Raw genomic sequence first — 24843 nt, 5'->3', positions numbered from 1 at the left:
TGCTGACCCAGTTTCTCAGATCCAGTTTTTCATCTCGTGAAATCCCCAGGGTCTGTTCTGCAGAACTTATCCCATCGGTCCCCGGCCTGTAGCAATGCTTGGGAATCTTACTCCCCATGGGCTGGACTCTGCACTTGTTTCACCTCATCAGATTTCTTGTGGCCCAATCCTCTAATCTGTCCAGGTCACTCTGGACTCTATCCCTGCCCTCCAGCAGATCTACCTCTCCCCAGATTAGTGTCACTCCGCTAGAAACCGACTCCCAAGCTGACATCGAGCCGTTGATCACTACCCGCTGGGCCCGACAGTGTAGGCAGCTTTCTATCCATTTTACCGTCCATTTATCCAAACCACATTCCCTTAACTTCCTGGCAAGTATATTTCGGGAGACTGTATAAAAAACCTTGCTAATGTCAAGGTATATCACATCCGCTGACTTTCCCATGTCCACAGAGCCAGGTACCTCATCATAGAAGCTAATCAGATTGATCAGGCAGGACTTGCCCTTGGTGAATCCATGCTGACTATTCCTAATCACTTTCCCCCTTCCAAGTGCCTCAAAATGGATTCCTTGAGGATCCCTTGCATGAGTTTTCCTGGGACTGAGGTGAGGCTGACCGGTCTGTAGTTCCCTGCATTGTCCTTCTTCCCTTTTGTAAAGATCCAGTCATCCAGGATCTCTCCCAATCTCCACCACTTTTCACAGATAACAGCCAAGGGCTCCGCCATGACATTTTCCAACTCCTTCAGTACCCTCGGATGCATTAAATCTGGGCCCACGGATTTCTGTATGTTTAGCTTTTCTAAATAGTTTCTAACTTGTTCTTTCCCCACCAAGGGCCATCCACCTCCTTCCCATACTGCTTAGCCTAGTGCATTTATCTGGGAGCTGACCTTGTCTGAGAAGACAGAGGCAAAGGAAGCCTTGAGTACTTCTGCTTTCCTCACATCATCTGTCACTAGGTTTCCTCCCTCATCCAGGAAGGGCCCATCCCCTCTCTGATCCCCCTCTTCTTGCTGACATGCCTGTCGAAACCTTTCTTGTTCCCCTTCACATCCCTTGCTAGCTGCACTTCCAATTGTGCTTTCGCCTTCCTGATACGCCCCTGCATTCTCGACACAGGGATCTGCAAACTCTTCCAGCAGAAGCCCAAAGTGGACAGTGACCCAAAGACAGGGGTTAAGCTCCTCAGCCAGAGTGCAGGTGAGTGCGGGGCCTTCGAGCGGGGGGTCTGAATGGGGCACCGGCTGTGCAGGGGGGCTACATGAAGGGCTAGCAGAGGCTCAAAGGGACCCCCAGTGGGTGGGGTGGGGGGGTGTGGTGGTGTGAATGTGGAACCGGACCGAGGGCGCGGTGCCCATGGGGAAGGTTGTGAGGGGCTCAGAGAGGCTGGGAGAGGGGATGTGGGGTGCCTGGTCTTAGCCCTCCAAGAGAGCAAGTTTTCTCAAACTTTGGCACCGTGTACATGGGCTACGTTTGGGAAACACGCGTCCCTTCCCACCGAGCTCTGCAGTCAGTTCAGGGCCTGAGCCCGCAGCAACATCCCCAGCACTGGCCCAGGACTCCCTGGGGAGAAGTTGTAGACTCAGGGGAGACACCCCAGCATTTCCTCTCCCTCACGGGGCCCTTCTTGGCCGGAGGCGTTTGCACATCCGCGTGGTTTAGCCAGGCTAGGGCCGAGTTCACGTGCCAGGGGCTGAATTCCTGCTCCTGGCCCAATTCCTGCTCACTTGGGTTCAGGCCTCAGGCCTCACCCCAGTCCCCTGCTTCAGGCTCTTTCTCCTCTCCCTGCTGTGCCCAGTCGTAGGGGTCAGAGCGGGGAGCCAGGCCGAGCCCCATGGACAGGACTCCCCAAGGCAGAATGGCTGGACAGGCTTTGCTGTCTGTTCCATGGCCCCTGGGACCTGCCCCCGGCTTCCCGCACTCTGGGGATGGTGCTGACCACGTCTCCGTTTGCACCTGGCCCCTGAAATGTTGCGGGGTGGGACTCCCTAAACTCCCTTACAGCTCCGCTCACTCCACGTATTCCCTCATCATCTCCCCTCCCTATGAGCTCTTGGTCTGGGGCTGCTCAGGCGCCCCACTCCCCAGCCGGTCAGCTGAGCTCCCTGCCATTGTGGGTGCTCTGAGCCTCTGGGAGGAGCTCACTAAACAGCTGTGCAGCCATGCAGCTTCCAGGGCACTTAGCTGTCACCTCCCTTGGGATGGGCCGTGGGCATGGAATGAAGCTAGGTCCTGTCCCGGGAGTCTCCACGCTCACTGCTCTGCCTTGTCTCCCTCCACAGGGAAGTAGCGATATCACCGCAGACAAGCCGCGGGTGAGTGCTGAGTCATTCCCCTGTCCCTGTGCTGCTCACTGTGCCCCCTGGGGCTCAGCAGTCTGCCCCCCACCCCTTCCGTCAGGTGCATCTGGCCAGCTGTGGCTCTGGAGGTGTCTAGCCTGGCTCCTGGCCTAGTGGCTGGGGGTTGGTGGGACATGCCCGACACTGACGGGGGTGTGGAGGGGGGAAGCAGGAGCTTCAGCCCCACTGATTAACTGGGGTTTGAGCTCCTGAGTTCCCAAGGTGCTTCTGAAAGCCCCATCCCCGTGTGCCCAGTCTTGGGGCAGTGCAGGGTCTTAGCCCAGGTAGAAGGTATCTGCCCCATGTGTAACTCTGCCGACTCCCGCCAGCTCCCAGCGTCGCCCCACACCTCAGGGCGAAGTGCATCCACTCACCTAGGACAGCCTTACACCCACCCTGAAGCAGGGGGATGCTGGCACGAGGGACTGGGGGGTCATTGCCAGAGACTCTAACGCCAACTTGCCCTTTGCCCACCAGGCAGTAACCAGGGTGCAACCCCAGCACTCAGGGGAAGTGAGGGGGGAACGGAGGGGGGGAGACTCAGGGAGAGCCCGGGTCCCTTTCCAGAGTCCCCCAGGCCCTGCCCCTCTGACCTGCCGGCTGGGGAGCCAACCCCTGGTCGCCCACAAAGACGGGTTCCAAGAGGGTGGCTGCTGCACAGGGGTGGGTGACCGGCTTGCGGGGTCCGTTCCCTTCCACGTGGGCCCCGGTCAGAGCCCCCCCTCCCCTGAGCACCCGTGAGCCGTACAGTGTGACCGGCCCTGCCCGCCTGACCCTGCCTCTCCCTGCCCAGTTCCTAATGTCTGACGGAGCCGTGGGCCCTGCAGCCGCGGAGGGTCCCGACTGAATCTCCTGCCGGGCTCTGGACTCTCCCCTCGCTCCAGCCTGCTCAGCGCCAAAGCTCCGCGCTCGCCTTTGTAACCCAGCCCTGGCCCGGGGCGGGTCCCTCCATGGGGACATCACTGGGGGACTTTTCTAGCTGGTCGCTCTGCTTGCAACAGGAGTCTTGTGGTGATGACTGTGGTGCACTGGGCAGCCGTACCCTTGGGACATCCACTGGTGGCGGTGTGGGCTGGGGGTGACCCCTACTGGCCGGTGTCGGTAGCACGGCCCAGCAGGACGGCTGCCTACGGTCACCTTCCTAGGCCAAGACCCAACCTGTCCGACCGGTGGAGGGCAGGGAGGGGACAAAGGAGGGAGGTTTTGGGGGGAAGGGGCAGTTGCTGGCTTGGAAACACGAAGGGAACAACCGAAGCTGAGGGCGAGGGTCCAGGGACGATTGACCCCCCACCCCAAGGGGTCTGAGGCTGCCTGGCCCTGACTCCTGTAGCCACATCACGTCTGTGCTGGGCTGTACCCTGGAGAAGCAATAAGCCCCCCTGTTCTACTGGCTGGAGGAGCCGGTTCCCACTGCTCCGGGGGGCAGAATCGGGAACCCCCACACGCCGTCACCATAATAAACGTTCTTTCTCGTTTCTTTGTATTAACCTGGCATCGGTTAATTGTTGTGTCCTGGTTTTTTCCTTAGGGGGGAGATTTCCCAAGTGCTCTCCCCCTGGTTTTTTTCTCATCACTTGGGTGGTGGCAGCGGATTTTGTCCCCCAAATCTAGGTTAAGTTTTTGAGGGGAAGTTTTTACCACAGCCTGGAGAGATCAGGTTTTGGGTACTTTTGCAGGCCCCACTTCCGCATTTATCATGCCAGAGTGGGGAAGGAGCCTATGACATCCGCACCCCCCAGCCCTGGGCAAGCACGTCCAGCCCTCCACAGTGCTCCAGCTTCAGCACCTCCAAACCCTTCCCGGGACACGAGATAGCGACAGGAGGGGACACCGCCCGTCAAGGGGTGACCCTCCCCCGGGAGCTAACAGATCTGGCAGCCCCAGATTAGCCCCACCTCCAGGAGCCCCTGTCAGGGCTATGCCCCACTTTGGCACAATAAATACAGAAGTTGGGGGCCAGCAAGAGCACCCCAAACCTTGGCTCTGCAGGCTTCCCCAAATCCCCAATACCCAGTTTTTGGGGGACCTGCTGCCACCATCAAGTGTTTGGAACCCACAAGTGGGGCAGACAATGGAAACCAACCCCGGGGCACCCCAAACTCTGTGTCCCCCAAAGAGCTTGTGAGAGGCGAGAGAAAAGCAAGCGGCCGCCTCTGGTACTGACTCCTCTGGCAGACCCCCCCGTCCTCCCCCCCGAGAGCTCTTCCCGGACACAAAGTCCAGCCAACACCAGCCCCACTGAGCTGCTCCCCCTCCCCCTGCTTTTATAGCTGCCTTCCGCTGGAGCATGCCCAATAGGGATCTCAGGCGGGGACCCTCGCTCAGGGAGCCAGGTTGAACCCCTGCAGCCCCAGAACGGGGTGGGGTACTCATCACACTGCCCACGTTCCGCTCCCATGGAGCCCTGCCTGCAGGAAGCAGGACGTCCGCCCATCTCTGGTCCACGCCCACCCACCCACCGGGGTGCTTAGAACAGACGCACTCATTGCAGCAGTGAGCATGTCATTGGGGGCAGGACAGCCAGGCCCTTAGCCTAACTGTGCCCCCTCCCTGTGCCCAGCCAGCTGGGGGTGTGGGGGTCTCCAAGCAGGCAGCAAAATCAGTCACAAGCCCCGAACTCCAGCTTGACCCACCCTCCCAGGGTCCTGCCGCCACCTGGTGGCCAAAGACACTCACTGCACCTGTCCTCTAACTCCCCTCCTATTCCTGTCCCTGACCCCTCTGGACACTCGCCCGCCCTCCCTCCCCTCCACCCCAGAGCCTGCTGTGACTCAGGCCTCCATCGGCTGCCAGCTGCTCCCCACAACCTGCACGCGGAGATGCAGCCACCTCTGGGGAAGAGGTGGGGCTGTTGGTACAGGGGCCCCTCGCCCAGCACTGAGAGGCAGCCATCCCATGGGCGCAGGTGTGGGGCTTTTTAGCCAGCGTCGCTCACCTGGGACAGAGATGCAGCCACCGCTGGGGCAGGGCAGGGCGGGGCGGTTGGTGCAGGGACTTCCTGGCCTGGTGCCAAATGCAGCTGTAGCTGGGGTGCAGCGCAGCAGCCACCTCCTAGACACACAGCACCGCAGTTTGGGACGGGAAGTGCAGGGGGTCCCGGCCCCACTGGTAACAGGACCCAGGGGGTCAGGACCCAGCTGGGCAGGAGGGGCCCAGGTGTGGGCGTTGTCTGTTCTGCATCAGCAGCTGGGGCCATTGCTGCTGCACACGGGGCCCTGGCTTGTGCCAAACCAGACGGAGCCGCAGCAGCCTCCATCGGCAAGAGGAACTGGAGTCCCGGAGGTCCAGGGACCAGGCATGGGTGGGGGCGCATGGAGGATGCTGTTCAGCCCTTTTCTCCCCAGGGTGCAGGACCTGCCAGTGTCTCCCAGAGGGGCCTGGCAAGGTCAGTCCTGGGACCAGCCCTTCCCCACGCGCTGTCTGGGCACGGGGTGTTGCCAATGCGATGGCCGCCCTGGGATGTGAGGCACAGAAGGTGGCTTCCAGGCTTGAATTTTCGGTGATAGTTTCCAGGCACGGTGTGTCTCAGTTTCCCCACCATGCTGCACTGTTCGTGGTGGGGGTGGGAATTTGCTGTAATAGTTTCCAGGAAGATGGTGTCTGCCTCAGTTTCCCCAGCATGCTACACTGTTCGTGGTGGGGGTAGAGTGGGAATTTGCTGTAATAGTTTCCAGGAAGATGGTGTCTGCCTCAGTTTCCCTGACATGCTGCACTGTTCGTGATGGGTATGTGGGTGGGAATTTGTTGTAATAGTTTCTAGGAAATCCCTGCAGGAAACATTTCAAGGACACCGTAATAGAGGCTCAACTTAAATGTACCCCCAAATTAAAACACAGTGGCTGTGTCTAGACTGGCACGATTTTGCGCAAATGCTTTGAATGGAAAAGTTTTTCCGTTCAAAGCATTTGTGCAAAAGAGCGTCTAGATTGACACGGGTGCCTTTGCACAAAAAGTGCTTTTGCGCAAAAGCATCCGTGGCCAGTCTAGACGCGATTTTGCGCAAGAAAGCCCCAGTCGCCATTTTGTGCATCGGGGCTTTTTTGCGCAAAACAATTCTTCCCTGTCTACACTGGCCCTCTTGCGCAAGTATTCTTGGAGTATCCCTCTGTTCCCATGTGAGGTCCCAGAGACACAGACCCGGGGGAAACTTTCCCTGCCAAAACATAGGCCGAGAGCTAGTGCCTACGGCACCCACAGGGAGCACCCGGGGTGTTGTGCGCCAGAGTGGAGCCTGCCCCCAAGCCTGAGAAGCTCACCTGGAAGTGGGGTGAAAATTTCGGGGTGCAAGAGGCCCAGCCCGATGGGGGGCAGTGTTGGAGCACCACAAAAGGTCCCCTCGGTGCACTAGTCACCTCTGGGTGGAGGCATTGCAAACCCCTTGAGGCCTGACCCACAGCGTTTGGGTGGCTCTGACCTTCCCAGGCTGACAGTCCCTCAGGTGCGGCAGGGCTAACAACACACGTCGATGGTACAATGAGCTCTCGTGGGCACAGCCCGCTTCTTCCACGAGAGCTTGTCACCCCGGCTTCATGTGTGGTCAGCCTCTAAGGTGCTGCAGGACTGTCTGGTGCATCTGAAGTGTTTCTAGTTACAGGGGAACTTGACTCCCCCCAGGGGCTGTGTCCACACCACCAAGAGAATTCAGAAAAAGAGACGCAAATTGCAATTTGTGTCTCTTTTTCTGCTTTTCTTCTGAATGAGGCTTTTTCAACATTCGGCCAGTCTACATGGGGACAAATGCTGGGAAAAAACCCTCCTTCAGAACATCCCTTCTTCTTCCGACTATGAAGTTTACAGAGATGTCAAAAAAAATGCCTCTGTTTTTCCAAACAAATTTTCAGTAAAGCAGACTCACTCGGTCCTTGGACACAGCAGACCCTTTCCAGGATATCCTGGGAAAACTCTGCAGTCTAGATGTACCCTGAACTACACTGACTAGTTAGCTCCAGCTGTCACGCTCAGCGTGGTCTGCTCCACATCGGTAGGTTTCCCACGCCGAGCTGCCTGAGGATCTGGGGACATGCCAGCCCTTCCATTCTTCCACAGCAATGTGATCCTTTCCATCTCTCTCTCCATTTCCCCTGTTCCTCTACTGGTCTCCCCAACCAAAGCCCCAAGATGAGGTCCCTGCCCCAAGCTAGAAGCAGTACAGACACTGAACATCTTTATATCCCAGGAGAGTGCAGTTTAGGGCCCAGCCTCCTGCAAGAGCACTCCCCAAATGGGATCAAACCCCAAGAAATTAGATAAACCAACTTTAACACTGAAAGGGGGAATGTGCACACTGGTTGTCATCCCCCCCCCCCCCCAGGTAACAATTGCTTACACTGGGTTTGATAGAAAACAAAAATTATTTTATTAAGTGGAAGCAGTAGGATTTAAGCTGTAATAAGTGAGCAAAGTAAGTTACAATCAAAAGAAACAAAAATGCTTGGCTATTTCTACACTGACACCTCAGCACAAACTCACCCTAAAACCTCTTTTCCAGATGCCACTCTAAACCAGGGCTCTCTTCCACACCATGAAGCCTGGCTTCTTCCTTCAGGTACAGCCCAGCCAAAGACCCTTTGCTTTCCTACTCTTTTTGTTAAGGAGTTGAGGCCGCTCCCTTCCAACCACTGCTCAGACTTAAGGGCAAAAGATTGTTTTACAGTGGCTCATCAAGAAGTTTCAGGTAACCCCCTCCATGTCTCCCATTCACACACTTGAAACTCACAAAGTATTCCCCACTCCACCTGTCTAATTTTATACATTCAAATGATACATACAACAGAGTAAGATAAACAGAACCAGTGGATCATGACATGAAGATGGACAGGTTAGATGAAATCATTTGCTCAAACCACCTTTGAGTTATGTATATTCATGTCCATAAGCCCAGTCCCATCACAGTCTGTGTTTGTGTGGGTGAGAGAGATAGTTCACTCCCCTTTGGTTTAACCCAAGAGTGGCAATCAATGACAGCTCAATCCCCTTGCTTAGTCTACACTGCAGGGTTTTTGCACAAGAAGCCTTTTGTGGAAGAGTTCTCATGCAAACACTTCTTGTGCAAATGCGCATCCAGATGTCAAAGTGCATTGCAAATGTAATGTGCTTTTGCACAAGGGAGTGTCCACACTGCATGGACACTTTTGCACAAGCTCTGACTGCCATTCACAAAATGGGCATTAGAGAACTTCTGCTTTGTGCAAAAACCCCTGCAGAGCATTTACACCTGCCTTTTTATGCAAGAGCTGTCGTGCAAAAAAGGAGTTATTCCTTGTGGGGAGAGGAATAACTCTACCAGCAAAAGTCCTCTGTTCTGTCAATTTTCTTCTGCAATTTTTGTGCAAAAACCGGTGGAGCATCCACACCTCAAGTGCTCATTTCACGAGGCGTAACGGTAGTTCGAGCTAGGAAGCCTAGTTCGAACTACCTAGTTCATGCCTCGTGTAGCCGCGCTGCACGGGGTTCGAACCAGCAGGGTTTTAAAAATGGCGGCTCCCCGCTTATGCAAATGAAGCCCGGGAAATTCAAATCCCGGGCTTCATTTGCAAGTGCGGTATGCCTACATTACCCCGCTAGTTCGAACTAGGAGGGTAGTGTAGACATACCCTGACAGACTGGAGCCCGTGTGGGTGTGTCTCAGGGCTTGGCGTTGGACATGGAGTATGTGATGGGTCCTGGATGGACGCTGGAGGCACGTAGGAAAGTAACAAGGACGTGGGGTTTGCCCATAAAAATTGATGCTCAGATAAATCCATTAGTCTGAGGTGCCACTGGAGCCCTCATTGTTTTTATAGACACAGACTAACACGGCTCCCACTCCCCCAATACCTGTGTTATTAATCTGGGTCTTGTAGACACAGCCATTCATGGTGAGTAAGGACCTTGCCGGCCCAGTGCTCAGAGCACTAATCTGGAAATGGCTTTGTGTTTTCCCTGGAAGCCCTAGCTGTGGCACAGAGACATGGGACCCTGTCAGCTGGTGCTGGAACACACTTGAAATCTGATTTCACCCTGGGGATGGGGAGGGTTCCACAAAGGGTCCTTGGAAAATGCTATTTCAGGAAGGGGAAGCCATGAATGCTCATCTGCAGCCAGGCGGGTTTCTGTGTAACAGGAGGTGGCGGGAGACTCCAGCAGCAGCCACGGAAGCCCTCGGACGGGATGCTGCCCAGAGACTGCACGACAGGAGAGATGCACCAGAGCTGGGATTGTTCCTTGAGAGCTCAGCGTGCTGCAGTCGGAGTCGGAGTCCCTGCTCCACGGCCAACAGGGCCTGGGGCTTGGACCCAGGGTAGCGGGAGGGCCCGGGTCCAGCTAACCCCACTACCCGTAGCAAGAGAGTTCTCTGGAAGTTTGCACTCACCTCTGAGCTAGGCCCTATTGCTCCTGATAGAAGGGACTGACCTATGGACTGGACCTCTTGGCCATATGTCTCAGGAGGGAGAGGAGACTCACTTCTCAATGAGGCCTCTGGGCCTGGGAGCCTCTAACCGAGGGGACCCCTCTGGGTGCCAGGCCGCGGAATCACATAGGTGTTAGCAGACACCCCTCGAGACGTGGCTGACCAGCCAGGTTAACACTGAGTGTGGGGAAAGGGCACGGCCTTGCAGTAAAGGCAGCACAACGCCCTTGGAAGGGCTCATCTCGAGGGGTAGCCACCCCCCGGCTGTGCCCCCGACACGGGGGCTCAGGCAACTGGGAGTCAGTGTGAGCGTTTGTGCTGCCCAGCTCCCATCCGCAGCCCTTGAACTCACGTGAGTGGGAGGAATTGGACCGGCTGCCCCGCGCTCCGCAGAGGGAAACGTGGGCTCCCCGTGCTGAGCGGCTCCAGACAATTCTTTCCCCGCCGTGTGGCTGGGGGCTCCGGCCAGAACACGCCTGCGCCGACTGATCCCGTGTCTGGGGGTGGGAAGGGACTGTCAAGGGGGAGATGTGCAGAGCCCGTAGGGGCAGGGTGGACGAGGCTGCCTCCCTCTGCAGTGTGGGGCAGGGTCCCAGGCTGGGATCAAGTCGTGTCAATGGGGGATTTTCCGTCCCTTGCCACCGCTGAGCCGTGACGTGAGGGCGTCAGTAACACAGCCAGGGAGACTGGGGCTGGACCGGAGGGGTGGGTGAGGTTCTAGGGTCTGCAAGGTGCAAGGGGTCAGACCAGGTGCTCATGATGGTCCCTTCGGCCCTTCAAGTCTGAGCCCAGGAGACCGGCCTTTCAGCTGCTGAGGGACTCCTGAGCCCAGCTCTGACCCACAGCCCCTGCTCTGACTGCTAGGCATGACTGCTCCAGCCAGAGGTCTGGGAGGGCTTTGCCTGGGGAGGGGCTGTTGTCGTGGCAACAGAAACACCCCTGCTGTGCCTGTGGGCTGCATCCCAGTGAGGGGGCTCTCCTGGCACCGCTCTGTCCCCACAGGCCCTGGGGTGTAGCCGCCCCCTCGGCTGTCATGGGAAAAGTGTTTCAAGTCCTCCGGTTTGCAGGGAATGGCTGAGACCGACCCAAGCGTGCGCTTAGGGCCCAGAAAGCAAAGCTCATAAAAACATAATTTGTGTATTTCTCTGTAATGTATTTAGTTTAAACCAATCTCACAATTTTTTTTATTTGGCTCCTGCTGATGCTACCCCTGAGCTGGGTGGAGATTTTGGCATCGAGGGAGCATCTCTTGGAGGTCTCGAGTCGCTTTTCTTCTTCCAGGCTACACAGGAAGAGGCAGCTGGGACTCTCAAGTCATCAGGAGGCTGGATACATCTGGGCTGGCCCCAGTGGCCGGGAGACACAGAGTTCTGGGCCTGGCTGAGCAACAGGTTCCCTGCCGCGGGTGCTGCCGTGTGAGCCCTGCCCTGGCCCTGGGCGATCCTGGCCAGGCCCTCCCTTTGCTCCTCCACTCTCCATCCAGGCAGATCTCTGAGTTGGGGAAACCTCCCCTGAGAACCTGCCGCCTCCTCCGTGGAAGTGGTGGGAAAGGGGCTGCCGGGAACTCCTGGCCGTGGGGGCCCTCGGGGTCGTAGAGGAATCCCCTAGTGCAGCGTTTCTCCCCCTGGGGGTCCCTGCCCAGAAGGGGGCGGCAAGGCGAGGGCAGGAGGGTCGCTCACGGGGGCACCGGACGTTTGGGCTTTCCCAGCCGTGGCCTCGTGTTCAGTCCCCAGGTCCCCATCCCGGCGGAGTTTGGAAATAAGAAGAAATGTCCCTGATCTCTCCTGGCCTCCCCAGCTGGGCGGCTGGAGGGGCAGCTGCTCTCTGCCCCCAACCTGGCCAGCAGCGGCGCAGACGGACGGGTGGCAACGGCATCGCTGCCTCCACTTCTCCTGCGCTGCTGCTGCTGCTGGCACTGACCCCACTGGGATCCCGCTCGCTCTGGCCACCCAGCTTGGAAGGGAGCGATGCCCCCAGCAGGGGGAAGAGGGAAGGATGCAATGGCAGCCACTCCCCCTTCCTTCTGCGCTGCTGCTGGGAGCGGAGCTGCCCTCCGAGCTGGGCACCTCCCCTGTGGCCCCTGCTCTGTGGTCCCCCAGCGGAGAAGGCAGCCCTGCCAGCAGCAGTGCGGAAGGAACGGTGGCAACAACATGCCAGGCCACCCTGCCTCTGCGCTGCTGCTGGGGCGGCGTTGACTTCTGAGCTGGGGGACCCGTCAGTGACCACCCCTCACTCGCTGCTAGTGGGGCCCCCTCCGAACTGGGCCCCACAACAGCAGCCGCTGCTCTGCTGCCGCCCAGGCCCAAAGGCAGCGCCACCGCCTGCAGCGGCACAGAAGGAAGGGCTGAGATACCAGACCAGGCCTCCCTCCCTCCTGTGCTGCTGCTGGCGCTGACTTTGCAGCTGGGTGTCCTGCCAGCATGGGCCACTCGCAGGCCACTCAGGGTGTGTCTAGACTACAGGGTTTTGTCGACAAAAGTGGACTTTTGTCGACACAATTATACCTGCGTCTACACTGCTGCTTAGTTCTGTTGACTCCGCTGTTTTGTCGACAGCTGTAAACCTCATTCTACGAGGAATAACACCTTTTGTCGAGAGAGTTCTGTCGCCAGAAGGCGCTATTGCATCTCCACTGCCCTTTGCGTCTACACTGTCATGTTGACAAAGCGGCTTGCTCTGTCTACAGAACTGGACGTAGTCTAGATGCTCTTTGTTGACAGAAGCTTTGTCCACAGTATCTGTCGACAAAACTTCTGTGGACAAAAGCCTGTCGTCTAGACGTAGCGTCAGTGTGGCAGGCAGGGCTGCCCCCAGCAGTGGCACGGAAGGGAGGGTGGCTCTGCTGGGTCAGGCGGCCTTGTGCACATGGTGCCTGCGCTCTCTAGCTGCCCAGCTGAGAAGTGAGAGGCACGGCCAGCAGCGGCACAGCAGGGAGGGTGGCGATACCAGACCAGCTCCCCTCCCTCCTGCGTTGCTGCTGGCGGTGGGGTTGCCATCCAGGTTGGGCACCTGACCCCTTATAACTGCCCTCAGCCTCCCCATTAGTAGGCAGAGCCTCTGCCCGCAGCAGTGCAGAGGGAAGGGAGGCACCGCCACACCAGGCCGCCCTCCCTTCTGCACTGCTGGTGGTGCTGGCGCTGCCTGCTCATGGGAAAAGGTGTGAAAAGGGGGTTCTCCAAAGGAGCAGCGCCACATGGACCTCGGGGATGCCAGGGGTCTGAGTCCCCTGCTGACTCCAGGCTCCATGCAGGTGCTTCCACTCAGAAATGCACAAGAGCCTCCAGGATCCTGAGCCTTTCAAAGCGGAAGGACCCTCGTAAAGCCGAGTCAGTGGGACTTCCTGCTGGCCCCGGGCTGCACACGGAGTTCCCGTTTTGAAGTGCACAGGAGGCCCTGCTGGGGCCCTTGTCCAGTTCAAAGTGCAGAAAGTGCCCATCGACTAGTCGAGTAGCCAATGGAAATTCCATCGACTCCTCAACTTGTCCGTGAATCGTTATTTAACATCCTTACCCAGCAGCAGCGGCGCGGAAGGCAGGGAGGCAAAGCTGCAGCAGCCCACCTGCCTTCTGCACTGTTACCGGAGACAGCACGGACTGTCCAGCTGCCCGGCGGGAGTGGCGGCGCTGTTGCCAGCGAAGGCAGAGAAGGACGAGGGGAGCACCGTCCAGGGCCCCCCTCCCTGTTTGCTGGGGATGTCAGACAGGGAGTCACTGAACAATCATGTCACTGCATCAAACTGTAGCAATTCCATGATTATTCGATAGTCCCTGGTGCCTGAGTCAGCAATGAGGGGCTGCACCGGCATCCCACACAGAAGACAGAGGCTGCACCAGCATCCCACACAGCAGCCTCTGTGCGACGAGAGCTTGTGCCAGCCCCGGACAGAGGCTGCTCTGCAGCAGCCTCCTCTGGAAGGAGAGAGGCAGGAGCAGGCAGCTCCGCAGAACTGGTGCTCACGGAGAACTAGATTTTAAGTCAGCTCCCCTCGAGCAACCCCCCATCCCCGTCGCCTCTATGTGAGACAGCGAGGGAGGAAAGGGGGCTCCATGGAGCTGGCCTGTGTGGAGAGCCGGCTTAGAAGATAGTTCCCCGAACATCTCATCTCATGTCTGCCCTGCCCCCACGCTGACAGGGAGGCAGCAGTGGAGGGGGATGGGTGAGACGTGGTTCCACAGGAGCTGATACACATGGGGAGCTGTCTTAAAAGCTGCTTCCCGTGTGCACCAGCTCCTGCCTGACTCCCTCACCCTCCGTGTTGCTGCATCTCTATGAGAGGCAGCAGCCCATGGTGCGGGCCAGGCAGCTCCATGGGATCTGGTGCTCATGGGGAGGCAGCTTAATACCTGGATCCCCGCAGACACCAGCTCCCCCCTTCCCCCCCCCTTGCTGCTTCTGTTCCTGAGGCAGCCGGGGGAGGGGTGTGTGGAGGCGACAGGATTAACCAATAAGCCCAGACGTATCGGTTAATCGTGTAGCCAGCTACACACGTTGACACCCCTAGTTTGTGCTGCTGCTGGTATCGGCGCTGCCCTCTGAGGTAGCCCCTGGCCAGTGGCACCCGCTCTCTGGTCACCCGGTTTGGGAGGCAGGGCTGACACCCGCCGCGGTGCTGAAGGAAGTGCTGCAATCCCGCCCCTCCTGCACTTCCTGCTGCACCGCTCTTGGGGCAGCACTGACGGCCGAGCGGGTGACCAGAGAGTCGTGGCTGCTCCTGGGGCGCCCAGCTCGGAGGACAGGGCCCCCGCCAGCAGTGGTGCAGAAGTAGGAGTGACACAACACGGAGCCACCCTGCTTCTGTGCTGCTGCTGGCAGGGACGCCGTCGTCTAAGCTGGGCCCCTGGCCAGCAGCCACTGCTCTCCAGCCACCCGGGTCAGAAGGCAGCCCCACACCCTGCAGCAGTGCAGAAGGGGAGGAGGCAAGACCTTATCATGCCCCCTTCCCTCTGCGCTGCAGCTGGTGCTGGCGCTGAATTCTGAGCTGGGTGACCTGCCAGGGGCCGCTGCTCTGCAGCCACCCAGATGGAAAGGCAGCCCCCCCGCCAGCAGCAGTGCAGAAGGAAGGGTGGCAACATCGGACCTGGCCTCCCTTCCTCCTGTGCTGCTGCTGTCAATGGGGCTGCCCCCAAACCGGATGGCCAGACAGTAGCCGCTGCTCTCCAGCCACTCAGCTGGGAAAGCCGGGAGAAATCCGACAGTTTTTAATATTTCCAAACATCTGCCCAGAGGAAGATTTGGGGCCTGAAGACGAGGTCATGGCTGGGAAAACCCAGGCGGCCAGTGACCCTGCTCGCGAGCCCCCTCCCCTGGCCCTGGGACCCCCTTTTGGGTGGGGAGCCCCAGCTGGAGAAAGGCTGCACTAGGGGATTCCCCAATGACCCTGGAGACCAACAGGGCCAGGAGTTTCTGGCAGACCCTTTCCCACAACTTCCAGGGAATACGCCGGAACTAGGGCCCCATCGCGTCCCCCTGCAACCTCGCCCATTTCACAGCCAGACCGTGTCCACGCTGCTCCCTGGCACACTCCCGGGGGCTTCCCTGGGAAATTTCCCGGCTCTCTGACCGGCCGGGTTCTGGCCCAAACTAGGATAGTGTGCAGTGGGGGTGGGGGCGCCCCAAGAGTGCCAATTTCACTTCCCAGCAGCCTGTGGGGCAGGGCTAGAGCCGTTCCACCCTCACTTCTCCCTGCCCCTCAGGGTGGCTCTGATCTGCTCCCTCCGCGAGTGCCCGTGTCGGGGCAGGACAACTCCTGTCCCATCCCAGCCAGGTCAGGGAGCAGCTGGTGCCCCAGGCCCCTCGTCACATGGGGAGCTCAGACTCCCCTCGCCATTCCCCCATCCCCTCCTCTCCCCCCGTTGCACGTCTCCTGGCTGTGAAATGGGTGGGGCCCTAGTCAGGTTCCCAGGGACCTTTACCCCCCACAGAGCAGGGGTGGGGAACCTTTGCTGGGTCGGGGCTACTGACCCACAGAGAAATCTATGGGGGGCTGCCCACAAGTGAGAAACAGCCCCCCTCCTCTCCCCAGCATGGGCCCCCAATGCAGGGGGGAGCCCCGACCTTCAGGGGCCGGATCCCCGCAAGCCGGGGCTGAATCCGGCCACCGCACGTAAGGTTCCCCACCCCCGCCGTAGGGATCTGCACTGGGTGGGAAGGGCCTGGCCAGGCCTCCGACGCCCAGGGCAGGGCTGCGAGGCGCCGTGGTTTCTGTGGCTTCTCTGCCCGGCGTCCTGGCTGAAAGGCACCGGTAACCCGAGCTCGGGTCTGGGGGAAGCGGCGCGACGGGGAGGCCCCTTCGTCTGTTCCAGCTTCAGCAGGTCCCCGAGGTTCAGCAGGTCCCCGAGGTGAGCCCCCGTCTGGCCTCTCTGCCCTGGCCGGCCGGTTTCCAACTTCGCTGCCCTGGTCCCGTGTGTGACCTCGCCTGGTCCTGGCTGCTGGGCGGGTTGTTCAGTCTTCAGTCTACGCCGTGACACCCGTCCCTGGGGCTGGAATCTTCTCTGTTGGGTCACTGGATCCAGACTGCGCCTGATTCTGAGGTGACGGCAACTTCTCCCGCCTCAAAGCCTGTGGCCTCCAAACTCCCCTCTGGCAGAGCTTCCCGTAGGGCAGGGCGGCCTAGTGGCTGGAGTCTGTAACTGGCCCCTTTTCTAAGGGCAGTTTAGCCCAATGGCCAGTGTCAGTACTTTGCCCCTTTTCTAAGGGCAGTGTGGCCCAATGGCCAGAGTCAGTACATTGCCCCTTTTCCAAGGGCAGTGTGGCCCAATGGCCAGTGTCAGTACTTTGCCCCTTTTCTAAGGACAGTGTGGCCCAATGGCCAGTGTCAGTACTTTGCCCCTTTTCTAAGGGCAGTGTGGCCCAATGGCCAGTGTCGGTACCTTGCCCCTTTAGTCAGGGCTGTGCAGCCCAATGGCTACAGTCCATAAGCTGGCCCTGACTCACTGGGCTGTGCAGGCCTCTGTCCAGGGACAGGAGTGGGGGAGAGGAGGTTCTATCCCCCGCGGGGGGGAGGGGCAGCTCCTCCTTCTTTCCTGGCTCCCGGCCCAGGGCCAGATCGTGTCCGTGGCTCCAGTCCCGGCATGAGCAGGAAAAGCTCCGACTGATGCTCCGGCTCCTGCTGGCAGCTCCTTCCCTGCAGGCAACACCGGCCCTGGAGCCAAGCTGAGGGTGGGGGAGCTGGTGCATCCCCGTGGCCGGGGTCCTCCTGTCCCAAGACAGCAAGGGCCTGTCATATGCGGGGCCCGGGACCCAGGGGGCAGTGGGGGCTTGGCCCTGGGCGGCGCCTCTCTAGGGCCCCCAGGGCCAGACCCCTCTGGCCTATCACTGCAGGAGCTGCTACCGCCTCCCCCCCCCCCCATGCCAGCTGTTCCCCCACAGCATCCGGCTGCCCCAGGGCTCCCATTCAGGGTCCCAGGTGTCCGGTGTTCTACCAGACAGTCCAGTTTTTGAGCCCTCTACCCAGTGAGAACAGTCAGAACTCACCGGGAGTGAGCAAGGTCAGTGTTTTCTGGTTTTCCGGCTGGGCACCCGACGGAAGCCTGGCGGGGTAGGGGGAGTGCCTGGGAGAGGGGCACGGGACAGGCAGCGCCCCGGGATCTGTGTGCACCTGGGCCAGCCCCGCTCCCCACTGGCCGTACCCCCCTTGGCCAGACCTCCTCCCCCCAACTCCATCCCAGTTAGCCCCAATGGTCCCTTCCCTGCCCTCCCCGCCCCCGATCTCCCCGCGCCAGCTCCATTCCCCCAGCCCCATCCCAGCCTCACTCCCATCCCAGCCAGTCCCCCCTTCCCGTTCTGAGATCACGTGTGTCTGGGAGGTTTTTCAAACCCATCTGGTAACCCTACCAGGGGACAAGCAGGGGCCCAGGGCCAGAAAGGAACCTGGCTGGAGCCCAGGCCGGATCATGGGTCCTTATCGTCCCCGGGTCTCCCCTGAGCCAGGAGAAGATGAGCTGGACCCAAGCTCTGACTCTGTCCTCCCCAGGGGTCACTCCCAGCCCACAGCCCTGCCGCTGCCGCCCTGCAGCCTGTGGGAGCCGCCTGCTCACCCCGGGGCCAGAGAGGCTCAGAGGTCACTCACCTCCCATGCCGGGTGCGGGGGGGCAATTACAACCGGGCTCTGCTGCTCCCTGGGGCCTTGGCTCCCTTGGGACACTCTGGGTGCGATGCAGGAGCTGACACGCTGGGAGGAGAGGGGGGGGCAGGTCAATAGACCCGAGCCCAGGCTGTGCCAACGAGCCCCCATCCCCATCCCCGGGGCTGGGCCCTGGTGCTCAGGGGAGCGAGTCGGATCCATGGGCCTGGCTCTTGGGAAGGGCCTTGTCTCTCCAGACTAGGGCAATGTGGATGGATCCCATAGTGGGGGAGGGGGGAGTTGTGAGGGGGAGGAGATGGGATTTGAGGCTCTTGTTCCCAGAACCAGCCAGGCCCTGAGATCAACTTCCACTCCCAGCCCTGACCCTGGAGGGGGAAGGGCCCAACACAGCCCTGCCCAAGGGTCCCCAGTCTCCCCTTCCCCGCCCCCACCCCCAGTGCTAAAGGAAAACAGCCTCCCCCTGCTCGCCCATGCTCACCTCCCCGCTGTCTGCGCGCCCGTGTGGGGCTCTGCCCGCAGGTCCCCCCGCAGGGCCGGCCCGAGGCCAGACCCCGCCGTGCGGAGCCTGCAAAGGAAGAGGAGACGGGGTCACCGCTGGGAAACCTCCCCTCCCCCCACACGGCTGGTGTCCTGCCCCCAGCCAGCCCCTTGGGACATTTGGACAATCAGAGCCCAGAGCTGTACAACCAGCCTCAGCCCAACCACTGCTCATGGGCCCTGCCCTTAGAGACTCAGGAACTGCCCAGAGATAGATACGGTAGAGAAACAGCTTGACCACCACCCCTCCCCTTCCCCGCCAGCCCTGCTGGTCTGGGACTGATCCGTCTGGTCTGGGAATCACAGAATCACAGAACAGTAGAACAGGAAGAAACCTCGGGAAGCCATCGAGTCCAGTTCCCTGCCCTCACGGCAGGACCCAGCACCGTCTAGATCATCCCTGACAGGTGTCTGTGCAACCTGCTCTGAAATATCCCCAGTGATGGAGATTCCACAGCCTGCAAGGGCAATTTGTTCCAGTGTTTCACAACACTGACAGGAAGTTTTTCTGACCGGCAGAAACATTTTCCTAATGTCCAACCTAAACCTCCCTTGCTGCAGTTTCAGCCCATTGCTCCTTGTCCTGTCCTCAGAGGCCAAGGGGAACAGTTTGTCTCCCTCCTCCTTGGGACACCCTTTTGGGTACGTGAAAACCGCTCTCATGTCCCCTCTCAGTCTTCTCCTTTCCAGACTAAACAAGCCCAGTTCTTTCACTCTCATGTTTTCTAAACTGTTCCACATTTCCCCTGCTATCTGCCTCCCCTTCAGCCCTGGGACTGCCCCCCCCCCACACTCTGGCCCCCACAGCTGTTGAGCACAGCCCCTGCCCCAAATGAGGGGAGGTGCAGGTCGGGAGACACTGGAAGGGATGGCTCTGTCTCTCTCAGGGTGTCTACACTGCAGAGGGTGTTTTTTTTAATGGCCATTTTTCTGAAAAAATCTTCATTTACATCTACATTGCAGCTGTGTTTTTTTTTTTTTAAATCATCGAAACAAAGAGGTTTTTTCTGACATTGGAAATCCTCTTTCTACGAGGAAGAAGCCCTTTTTTGAAAGAGCTCTGTTGCATAAAGGCGTGTGTGGGCGGGGAAGAGGGAGTTCTTTCACAAGAGGAAAGAGGAAGAAGCCCAGGTGTCCTGGTGACCACTCCATCCATAGCAATCCCAGCTTACACGGGAGAGAGCGTCTGTTCAGTGCGGACAGTATCTTTACACTGACCACACAGCTCTCTGTGCTGTGCAGACGCTCTCTTTCGGAAGACGTTATCCGGAGGATCTCTTCCGGAAAAGTTTCTTCTGAAAGAAGCCTGCAGTCTAGACAGAGCCCCACTCGCACTCCCAGCTGAGCGGGGTTCAGCACACGCACACAGGGGACGCTAACAATGGCTTAGAGCTGCCTCTGTCACCTACCCTGTCGCTGAGACTAGTGATTTCTGCTGGGCCTGTCAAAGCTGCCTCAGGAGTTTGGACCCCCCTTAGTAACCAGTAATGGGAACAGGGACGTCCAAACCAAACCGCTGGCAGCTGTGAAACTCCCAGTCCTCAAGTGTGTCTGACCAGGCTCTGTACCCAGGCCCAGCCTGGCAGAGGCAGCCCCAGCAGGGGGTTACCGGCCCCTTTACCAGCTCCTCCCGGTCCCGGATCACCAGCAGCTGGGAGCCCCTCGCGGCGCAGTCGCTGCGGCTCTTGTTCCAGGTTTTATTTTCTGTGGAGACCCAGTAGCACTTGTCCCCGCGCAGCCGCCAGTCCGAGGGGCAGAGTTTGCACCCGGCGCCCCCTGCAAAGACACGGGCACCATTAGTGCTCTGAGGCTCATTCCCAGCTACCCCCTTCCTGTGACGGGCAGGGATGGGGATAAATGGGTTTGAATTAGAGATGTTCCATAGTGGTTAACTGAACAGTCGAGTAACTGCATGAATTCGTATCCCTTACTCGATTATTCTATAGTCAGCCGCCAGTGCGCTCCGGCCCCACTCCCGAGGAGCCCCTTGCCCACCCACCCTGCTGCCTCTGTATCAGAGGCAGCAGCAGAGGTGCCAGGCGGGAGCAGGTCTGCAAGGGGAACCCGTTTAAAAACCAGCTCTCCTCTTGGGACAGCAGCAGCCCCTGTCCAGGGGTTGGGGGCATGGCAGGAATCTGAGCTCCTGGACCTGGTGCAAGCTGCCTGCACACCCAGCTCCTAATACTCTTTAAAAGCAGAGCCGCAACGGGGGTAGGTCCTGGACCCTGCATGAGCCAGAACTGAGCCGGGCTGCTGGGCATCCTGCTAAACGATGCACTGGCAGAGGGAAGGGGGAAATGCGTGTCGTGTAGAGCATTCACCTATAAGCTTTTGCCTGTCGGTTGATCGACTGCACTCTTCCATCTCCAGTTTGTACTTTCCCCTTGAATCCCCTTTGTGCTCCCTGCAATCGGGGGCTGGGCCCTGCCTGGCTCCAGGGGGATGGTCAAAGGAGCCTTGGGGCTGCTCTGCCTAACCCATTGCTCCCATCTGGGCCCTGGAGAGCAGAGAATTCCCATGGTGCACTGTGCTCTAGCCACACACCCTGCTCTGCCCCTACTGTGGGAGTTGGGAAGAGGCTGTTGCGCAGGGTTCCTGTAAGCTGAGCCTTTGGGTGAGCACCCAGGAGACATTCAAATGCTGCCCAGCCGATTAGCAGAGCGCGCACAGACAGCAGCATGTGTGTCTATTGGTGGTGCACATCCACACATGCCTCAGTGCACAGGGCATTCTGCACACGGCTGGAAAACATTAGAGGGAACATTGGCGAGGGACCCTTCCAGCAGCTCCACGCCAGCAGGACTGGTCTATCTGGGACCAGGTAAGTACCCACATTAAGACCCCTTTTCACAGCCAGAGTGGTCTAGAAGGTCTTGGAGTAACTGTGGGATAAACTCAGACTAGCAGGGAAGGCTGGAACCAAGGGGTGATGTGACATGGGGGGGACATGGGCCCAGATGCCAGGGAATGGTGTGTGTGTGTGTGTGTGTGTGTGTGTGTGTGTGTGTGTGTGTGTGTGTGGAACCATGAGACAGTGTCTCTAATAATGAGTTTTGACCCCACCTCCCACCGAAAAAAACCCTGGATCACTTTGTACAGGGGTGTCCAAACTTTTTTCAAAGAGGGCCAGATTTGATGAAGTGAACATGCGTGAGGGCCGACCATTTTGCCTGACATTCTTTGAACCATTACAATTAAATGCAAATTAACTATTTTATGCAAAGTTTATTGCAAATGGCATACTTTTCATTTCGTCACATGGATGACAAATCTAAACAGGTGTTAAATCACTCTGCCTTTCATATCTGAAGGCCAGATGAAAAAAAAATCCAGGAAGCTGAAATATATGTCAGGAACATTGTAAAGTACATTACATATTATTGGTAATAAAGGTTGTCTGTCAACTTTTAAGTTCAAAAAATATGAACAGGAACATAACACCAAGTATACATGTTGTGTCCAAATATATTTATAACTGATTTAGACCAACTGACATTAACTGAGATTTTACAATGTATTCATCTCAATACATATGGATTCGTTGGGGGCCATAAAAGATAGATATTGCCAAATTACCTGTGGGGACGTATTAAACCGGAACACGGGCCGCAATTGGCCCCCGGGCCGGACTTTGGACATGCCTGACTTTGTATTACAGCTATTTAAATCTTCCCATGTAATACCAGAAAACGGACACTAGGTGTCACTGCCCCACAGCCAGGCCCTGCTGAGGCAGGTACATTCCCAGCCTGGCTCTGAGTGGGGATGGGGACTAGATCAGAGCAGCCAGCAGGGGGCGGCGTGTCCCTGCCCTGCAGGAGCCCCATGGCCTGGCCCCGCAGCTGGGTTCCCTCTGGCAGTGCCTGGGGGTGGGCGGCTCAGACACACATGAGCTGGGGTTACCTGCTGGGCCGGGCTGGGCCGTGGGGCACAGCTGGGATCGGACACGCTCCAGGCAGGCGCTGCAGGCTGCTGTGCTGGGGTCCCCACTCCCAGGGGCTGCCGGGGTCTGTCCCTTCTCTGACGCCAGGTGGGAAACTGCAAAGCAGCGTTGGGGAGAATGGTGACTGGTCAGTGTTACAGGAGGGTGTTAGACAGGAGAACTGACAGAGCCCTGTGGAGACTGAACTAAGTCTGTTCAGCCTCATCACTTCTGACTCCCCTGGGCTACTGGGTCTGAAAAAGTGGCTGGGACTGAAAAATCAGCTTGAGAGATACCTAAATCCCTTGGGCCTTTCTGCAAACCCAGCCTGTGTTTGCAGCTCTCTCAGTTACTCACCGCTCTCCTCCACAGTGTCAGAGCACCTCAGAGTCTGACCGGATTTAGCCTCCCCACCCCAGGTGAGACACAGCACAGAGCCGTTATCACCACTGTACCACTGGAGAAACTGAGGCACAGAGGGAGGACCAGTCTGGATCCCAGGCTGGGGACAGACCATGTGATCTGGCCCTCTGGGGCTGCAGGTTCAATACAGTGCAGCTCTCCTCACCTGTGTCGGGTCTCAGAGGAAAGGCCAGGAGACATGGGCGGGGTGTGAGATCGCACAGGAAGCTGAGGGGCTGGGCTGCAGCCCTGAGGGTGTCAGGCTGGTGGTCAGAGTGCCTGGGTCTCTCTGCTGCTACAGTCATTGCTTTGCTCACAGACTTCCTCCCAGGCTGGGATGGGTGCCCCTCCCCTTCGAGTGCTCCCACCTGTGAGGGGCACAGCCTGCCTGCTTAGGACTTTATCTGGCATCTGTCACTTCCCCTCTCTGCCTCTTGCCCACATTCCCTGTGATGCAGGGGAGGGGAGGATCATGGGATAATTCAAGGATTTTAGGCACCTAAAACTGCAGCAATGCCTGAGGGAGGTTTTCAAAAGCACCTCGGCCCAGCTCCTCAACAGTATCCAGGTGCCTAACTCCCTTGGGTGCTGGGCAGAGCAATATATTTGGGAACCTAGGCCTTAAGGGCCCAATTCCCATTTATTTCAATAGGCTTAAAACAACCCACTAGGGCAGGGGTTCTCAAACTTGTGATACTACGACCTCCCTGTAAGTTGCTCTCAACCCCCCTTTCAGTTGCTGAAACCACCCTCTAAGTTGCTCGCAAGCCCCCCGGGGTGGGGGAGGGGGTTGGGACCCACAGTTTGAGAAACTCTGCACTAGGGGCATGTTTACACAGCAGCGTCATTTCTACACTTCAGACCCTTATTTCAATACTAGCCAATAGCATGTCATAAGATGGGATTTTCGGGTCTCTCCTCTTCATCCCTCTCTCTCTCTCCTCCTCCTACTGCCTCCTCCCACTCTCAGCTCTCCTCCGCCTCCTGCCTCTCTCTCTGTCTCTGTCTTTCTCTTCTCCTCCCCCTCCTCCCTCTCACGTGGGGGACCATGGAGCCCAAATGGCCGTTTGGGCTCCGCACTCCCCATGCGGGAGCAAGTGGCGCAAGCGGCCGTTTGGGCACCGCGCTCCCTGAGCTGCATGGGGTGTGCGGAGCCCAAACGGTCGCTTGCGCCACTTGCTCCCCCTCAGCGGCCCGGCTGAGCGGTGCAGAAGTCAGCTGAGCCCCATGGCAGGAGGTGAAGGGGGGCACGAAGGGGGGCGGGGCAGTGATGCACACAGCCAGGCCCCGCCCCCTGGCCGTGTACGCCACCTCCCCCCTTCCTCTCCTGTCTTGGCGCTTGGCTGACTTCTGTGCTGCTCAGCCGGGCCGCCGTGGGGGAATAAGTGCAAGTGGCTGTTTGGGCCCAGCGCTCCCCATGCAGCACTCCCCATGCAGCACTCCTGGGGAACAGCCAGGGAGGCAACTCGCCACCCAGAGGCAACAGTCAGCATTTCAGCGTTACACAGTCACAGACATGGGGCTACTATAGATATGACTAGCCAATCAGCCCGGCATAAGACGGGATTTTCAGGTCTCTCCTTCATGTCGGTCTTCTCTTCTGAGCCTCCGGTCTCTCGCTCTGTCTCTCTCTCTCTCCTCATCCTACTGCCTCCCCCACCCCCAGCTCTCCTCCACCTTCTGCCTCTCTCTGTCTCTCTCTTTCTCTTCTCCCCCTCCTGCCTCTCACTCTCTCTCCGCTCTCCTCTGTCTCTGTAGGGGATGCATGAGTGTGGCGGACAGCACGCTGGGATCTGCATGCGCCTGGGTGAGTCCGGCTCCCCGCAAACCAATTCCCTCTCCCACCAGCCAGTTCCTCCTCCTGATTTCCCATGGCCAGCCTCACTGCCCCTGACTCCCACCCCCCAGCCCCCACCAGCTTTGCTTCCCACCAGCCACCCAAGCTCCATTCTCCCCTGGCCAGCTACTGCTGCCTCTGCCCTTCCCCCAATATCTGCTTCCCCCTCAGCCAGCCCGCTCCTCTCCCAGCCAGTCCCTCCCCCCTCCCGCCCCCGATCAAGGGTGTCTGGGTTTTTTTACACCCTACCCCAGTGACGTACACAGCCAGGGGGTGGGGCCGTGTACATCACCGCCCCGCCCTCCTTCCCCTCCCGCTGTGGCGCTCGG

General features: G+C 58.7%; 1 protein-coding gene across 1 annotated transcript in view; it reads right to left on the bottom strand.

Moving 5' to 3' along the window:
* LOC142824040 (killer cell lectin-like receptor subfamily B member 1B allele B) overlaps nucleotides 1-22982 on the bottom strand; it is a 110382-nt gene extending 87400 nt beyond the window's left edge. Inside the window, exons 1-3 of the mRNA XM_075915784.1 lie at nucleotides 22844-22982; nucleotides 22257-22391; nucleotides 19975-20129 (exon numbers count right to left, since the gene is read on the bottom strand). Of these exons, the coding sequence (XP_075771899.1) occupies nucleotides 19975-20129; nucleotides 22257-22391; nucleotides 22844-22982 (429 nt within the window). The remainder of the gene's footprint in view (nucleotides 1-19974; nucleotides 20130-22256; nucleotides 22392-22843) is intronic.
* Nucleotides 22983-24843: the final 1861 nt, after the last annotated feature.

The sequence above is a fragment of the Pelodiscus sinensis genome, unplaced genomic scaffold (assembly GCF_049634645.1).
Source record: "Pelodiscus sinensis isolate JC-2024 unplaced genomic scaffold, ASM4963464v1 ctg37, whole genome shotgun sequence".
Classification (NCBI taxonomy): domain Eukaryota; kingdom Metazoa; phylum Chordata; order Testudines; family Trionychidae; genus Pelodiscus; species Pelodiscus sinensis.
Note: the sequence above shows the minus strand (reverse complement) of the source record. Positions and strands in the feature narration are given on the sequence as shown.